This window comes from Carassius carassius, chromosome 22 (assembly GCF_963082965.1).
Source record: "Carassius carassius chromosome 22, fCarCar2.1, whole genome shotgun sequence".
NCBI classification, from domain to species: domain Eukaryota; kingdom Metazoa; phylum Chordata; class Actinopteri; order Cypriniformes; family Cyprinidae; genus Carassius; species Carassius carassius.
In genome coordinates this window covers 5,529,756-5,536,373 of record NC_081776.1, presented here as the reverse complement: position 1 = coordinate 5,536,373, position 6,618 = coordinate 5,529,756, and the positions used below count along the sequence as shown (strand labels likewise).

Sequence of the window (6,618 nt, the reverse complement as noted above, 5' to 3'; positions counted from 1 at the left end):
GATACTATTTTGTACAGCATCATGCATACTTGTTTATAGGGAGTGCACTTTTAAGAGAACATTACATCCTGAGGATTAAACTGTGATGAAACTTTGGTTCCCATCCCCTTTGAGTTATGTACAGTTAGAAAGTGATGCCAATCTTTTAACTGCATACTCTGATACATTATGCCACGGTGCCCATTCAGTTGATGTGAGTTTGAAACCAGCTTGTGACATTTTGCAATTCCATTATCCCCTATTCGTCCATCATTTCTAAATTCTCATCTCTCGCTGGCCCTACACTGAAAGTGGCAATAAATAAACGAGAAAGAAAACTATGATAATTCTACACACACAGAGAGTTGAGGTAAAGCACCTCCTCTTTGACTTTCTTATATTTATCCAGATACTAATTATATTTCTGCTTGATCAATCAAAACTCTGAGGACAACAACTCCTCCAGCGGCCTTGTGTGTGTGTGTGTGCGTGTGTGTGATTCTCATTAATGCTGGTGGGATGCAGCTGTTGATGTATGGTGTTTACACAGAGCTGATGATCGGAGTCTGGCTCGGTGGCATGGACTCACTCCAAACAACCCAGCAAACAATCTACTGTTAACAAACTGCAGCTCTGCCGCAGAAAAACTCAGACACAGTCCACAGCTCTATGAAGCCCAAAGAAACCCTCCAATTTCACAAAACAATAAACGCAGAATATTACATATTTAATACACTTTAATATTTATTTATCTATTTAAACACTTTAATACATTGATTTTGAATATATTAAATAAAAAATAATAATATATACACACACATATGATTTACACATGTTATATAAAGATTCAATATTATTTATAGCGTTTATATCATTAGATAGATGTGCAAGAAATAGTATTTAGATTTTGTCTTAAATATTAACTATTCATTTTTCTTCAAAATAAAATATTTTTTTCCTTCACATAAAAAAAAATAACGTTCAGAAAATGCATTAAAATAATTTTGACCACAAATGAATAAATTATATATAAATATTATAATATAATATATTTATATATTAAAAATATTATGGAAACATTAAATACTATTTTTTCAAAATTTAAATCAAAAGATTTTTATTAACAATAAATATTTTTAAATAATCTTTCCCAAATATGAAAATTCTTTACAGAAGTTCTTCACACTTCACATCAAAATATATAATAGATAATAAATTTGCCCACAAATGAAAATTCTACATATTATAGATGTACTGTATCTGTTTATATAACTGACATACAAATTGCATTTTATATATATATATATATAATGGAAATATTAAATATAATTTATAGCATTTATATCGATCAAGAGATTGAATTGTTTCTTCACAATAAAAGTTTTATAATAATGTATTCAAATAATTTTGCACAAAAAAGAAAATTCTCTTATAATTAATTAATTTATTTATTCTCCCTCATGTCACTCGAGAAGCCTTACACTGCTATTTTTGTAATTAACATTCCACAGCCCTTGCCATTCAACAGCATATACGGACTCATAGTAGTAGCTGAAATAAGTAGAAATGCAAAATGCTGTGCATGTTCACTCACAGCTTCGGTGTGAATGGGGTGAACAGAGAAAAGCAGTGCAGTGAGGAAAGAGAAGTTGCTGTCTTCAAACACACACTGTTCGCAGGTGTGCATGAGCAGCGCCGTCACCATGCAGTGCAGAAACACGTTCACCAGGTGGAAGTAGAATGGAGTCATGCCGCCCAGCAAAATGTTTAACCTGCAGCAAGAGTGAAAAAGAGAGAAACAGTCACGTTAAAAAGACCTAAGCATTTTCAACCAGGTGCAACACGATGAAGTGACAAATAGCAAAATCTCTTGTATGTAAATCTCAGGTTTTGCCGGATCGTTATATATTCAGCATCAGATATGTTCTGATGACTATGATTGTGTTCAGTCATGCAGCATGCTCTTTTTCACTATGAACAGACCGAGGATAGTTGAAGTTTCACTGCAAAATGTTGATTGCAGGTCTGACTCAGTTCAGCTAAATAAAAAGATGCAATGCGATAACACAGGAAGCACAGGAAGCCCTTAAAGTAAATAAGAGCAAGAGACCGAGAGAGATGAGAGAAGGGAACAATTAGCCTAAAGCAATGCAGCAAAAATGAGGTTCCATGGTCACCTTGACTTGCAGGAGAGATTGCATTCAAATTTAGCAAAAGAACCAGAGGCAGAACATGGCATGGATTATGATGAACATAAACTCATTTCATAATAAACAGAGATATAATATCACCCAAACCTGATATAAAATGAATAAAATTATAGTGTCCTCACCCACTAGTAAAAAATAAATATAAAAAATTATATCTGGTGTCTGAATAATCTGAAGTATTTAATTTAGTAAAGTCTGAGTTTTTAATTTAGATAAAATATAATTAGATTTATATTTTGTTATATTTTAATAATGCAATATTTTAGTGTGTGTGTGTATATATAAAATATTTGTATTTTATCATTTGTATTTTAAAAATTTTTATGTCATCATTTTTTAAAGAAATGTATATGCTAGATATAATCTTTTATTTTTTATTTTTTGTCAAGTCTTTTTCCAGTTTATACATTTTAGATATTTAGATAAATTGTCTTTTAATTTAGTTTTTCTTCACTTAAACATATAATATATTCTGAAAATGTATTAAAATACTTTCACCCCAATAAAAATTCTCTCATTATTTATTCTCTACTTTTATTGATTGATTTATTTTTGTTTATTCCACTTAACCTAAGCATAAACTACATTAATATTTATGGCACTTACTTAAATCCAATTAGTATCAAAATGTAATCATGAGAAGATGCTCAGCTTGCTGTACTCTAATTAAAGATGATTTTGGAGGGACTTTTGAGTTTCCCCCTAATTGGACTGTGAAAAGAACAAGACTTTGTCAAGACAAATGCCAGATCACAGTACTTGAAGACCTACTTGGACAGTGTACTTTGTTATTCAAGCATAAAAAGCTACATGAGTCACTAAAGGCACCTGCCACTTAATATTTAGCTCCGAGCTTGACGTTCAGCGCTCAGGGTAGAAAACAACCAGAGAATGAGAGGAAATTAAACGAGAGTGAAAAGGGTGACAGTTAATAAAATGATGGAGGGAAAACGATAATGACTGTGAAACAGTTTGTACATCTGCAGGCAATAACAATCCTGTGTTTGTTTAACAGCCACTGATTAATGTGACATGGAGATGGGAGTGTGTGCATTACAGTCTCTACAGGAGAACAAGAAAATGTCTTCAGGCCTCATCAGAGCTGAAAATAAAAATCCAGCCATCTATATTTAGTGTGCAGTCTTTAGTCAGCATCATTAGGCCATTCTGAAATCACAGAGCCATGAAAAACTCTTGGTCACCGCTAACGTCACATAATTGAAAAGCTCTCAGCGAGCAGAAAAGTGAGCCCAATTGATTTGAGGACAATATTACAAGTGGAAATTCTCTCATTATTTACCATCCCTTCGTGTCATTCTACAGCATGGAACACAAAAGTACAAATAAGAGGGGCTATGACACTCCAACAACTCCCAAAAAGCATCACAACTCTATCATAAAAGTGGTCCATATGATTCATAATGTGATATTCTAGGTGTTATAAAATCATATGATGACAGGGCTTTTCTGCTGGCGCAGTTGAGCCAGTTTTTATCCTTTTAAAATTATCTTCTAGCAGCGTTTTTTTTATGCTAGAAATATATATTCATTTCCTTTTCATTTTAATTTAGTTTAAATATTTTTCTGACATTTAAAAAAAATCTGATAATCTAGATCTATTTTTATTCTAGATTTTTTTTTTTTTTTTTTTTGTCTGCATTTTCAAAGCCATGGTCACTATAAACTCTTGCTGTAGCAATTCTATAAAACCATCTACTTGCGTGCTCCAGGGAAAAAATAACAGCATATGTGTTTGGAGCAACATGATGGTGAGTAAATAATGACAGAATTTTCATTTTTGTGTAAACTAATCCTTTAAATTTGGAGGCAGCTCTAGCGTTGTGTTAAAATCTCTCCTCTAAGCTCCAACTATCTGTGCATGTCTGAGAAAGACAGCTGAAGTTTTTCAAGAGACTGTGTCAAGCCGGCATCAAAGAGCAGATAAAAGACACGAGGATCAAGCTGAGATACAAGAGTGACTCTGCCTCCAAGCTCACAGCTCTCTCTTGCTCTCACACACACACACACGCCTGTGGGTCCAAGGGGTATTCGTTTTATGTCTTAACTCATACACACACACTGGGGGGAACGGCAGCACCCATTCACACTCTCATGACATGCACGGCACAACTGATACAGTTCAAGACTGACAAATCCCAAAATACAATGGTTACCTTGCTTGAAACCTCTAACTTTGGTCAGGGTAGGAATATGTAAGAACCTTTTCCCAGGCTATATAATATTGTGAGCCAGAAATAATATTTGATGTTGTTTAAATATAAAACTTTTTTTAATATAACATCTTTAAATAATAAAAAAATATTTAAAAAAAAAAATTTTCTTCCAAGTTAATTGCAAAGCCACCATTTTCACTGACACTGCCACAAAAGAAAAGGTTCCTTAAAATTAAAAAAGCTAAAAAAAAACATTTTTTTAATGTTAAAATAAACAATATTTCTAGCCATATTTGTGTGTTTTTTTATATTATATATATATATATATATATATATGTTAATTAATATCTACAATTTAAGTATACTTATTATAAGAAAAACAGTCACAACAAATTCTACTGCCATGGAGACTTTAGGGTTGGGAGAGTAAGTAACCACATGGCAATGACCTAGCAAACCGCATAGCAACACACTAACTATGAAACAGAACACTTCTCTAACTGCATAGCAACACCCTGGAAACCATTTATCACACCCTAGCGTCTGGCATAACTCACAATTTCTTAAATGTTTTTTGAAAATCTACTCTTTTCGATTACAAAAAAAACCTCATGTATTAGAAATACCCAAAGGTCTTAGAGTGCTGAAACAAGCCTGGGCCAAAATAACAACCTATACAGAATGAAAGATTTCTATGCCCTGAACACCCAGGCAGACTTGTAGAGAAGGAGAGAGCAGGAAGACTTGATGAAGTGTCTGGCTGCTCCAAAAATAAAGCAGATCAAATATGAGGCTCAAAGTAGGCTGATAATTGCCTTGCTATAAATACACGACGCCTCTTTTCAGACTATAAGGAACAAAGTCATCCACCTCGCTTCTCTTTGTGATCTCGCTGGAGTGAATGTGGATCAGTCGCGATGTTCCAGAGCTGTCAGATGCTCGCGCCAGATGGGCTATGACGTCATCAACGCGAAAGGATGGAGTCTGAAGCTGGAGTCAAAACACGCGCGCGGCTAGCTTATCTCGGATTGAAACTCCCACTCTCGTGCTAGTCCGTTTCATTACACGATTTACGAGCACTTTTTTGTAACGACCGTTTTGTGCTGGTGCACTTTGGGAGAAAAGTAACAACTCTATATAAACCGCAACACGTGTTTACTAACATTATTTAAGTGTGTCAGCAACAAAGAGTGGACATGAATGCGAAGATGATTTAAAAAATGGTTTAACAGAACACTTAATATATGTTAAGCAATCTCTCAACACATGATAAACAGTGCTAAATAAACAATAACCCGATTAAATCAATTTCACATGCAATTTACTCAATGGATTCAACCCGCACGCATGTTTTATTGCTAGTGGAAAACCAAAAGCATGCTCAGTTGGTTAGAAAATTGCAAACAATTTAAATATATATTTTTTTTCTAACACACAAATGATTTGGAATGGAACACTACGGATTTTAAAATATTTTTAGTTTTACTTTCATTTAATTTAGCCATGCTCTAAAATCTTTAACAAGTTAATCACTTGTGAAAATGGGTCTATTTTTAATATTCATGCTAAATACGGTATTGTGACACTTTATGACATGCACGGCTATCTTCTTTTAAATGAACTAAAACGCTCTCGTCATGTGACTCCAGCCAAGTAAAAATGTTCTCATGAAAGTTACTATAATTCATAACTCTGCGTAAAATGCGCCAAGCAATTCTTTTCTGACCTTTCAAACGTATAAGTAAATAGCGGAACATTGAAAAGTGCGCTGAAAAGCAACTCCAGGTCACATCTTTGACTTACTTGAAAGTGAGGATGCAGAGCGGACGGTAGGATTTGTGGCTGGTGTTATCAGCCATCCGTTTGCCCCAAAAGTCATTGGTGAAGATGCTCCGGAGGCTGGAGCCCGGTCTGACATCTGGATTGTTGGTGATGGCCCATATATCATCATGTACAAACTCCCCCCAGAGCGAGTTACTGTAGCAGAGCGCGCACACCACCACCAGCGCGGCGTACCGGAGCAGCCGGACTCCCGCTCTCGGCCTCGGTAGCGCGGACAGCCGCGGCTGCACGGGGGGAGGAGCGGCTCTGGTCCCTCGGCTGTTCGCTGTCATGTCTGTCCCCGTCTCGCATTCCACTCGTGGGAGTGAAAGAGAGGAGACTCGTCCCGTTCCATAGTCCGTGTGCTGCACTGAAGCCCAGACAGCGTATCAACCCTGCGAGTGTTAATGTGTACAAGGTGTTGAAATCCATGT

The 6,618-nt window shown here is 35.4% G+C and overlaps 1 protein-coding gene across 1 annotated transcript in view; it reads right to left on the bottom strand.

The window, feature by feature from the left end:
- Positions 1–6,618, bottom strand: part of LOC132098777 (protein O-mannosyl-transferase TMTC1-like) — a 32,197-nt gene extending 25,579 nt beyond the window's left edge. Inside the window, exons 1-2 of the mRNA XM_059504950.1 lie at positions 6,167–6,618; positions 1,574–1,751 (exon numbers count right to left, since the gene is read on the bottom strand). Of these exons, the coding sequence (XP_059360933.1) occupies positions 1,574–1,751; positions 6,167–6,477 (489 nt within the window). The 5' untranslated portion in view covers positions 6,478–6,618. The remainder of the gene's footprint in view (positions 1–1,573; positions 1,752–6,166) is intronic.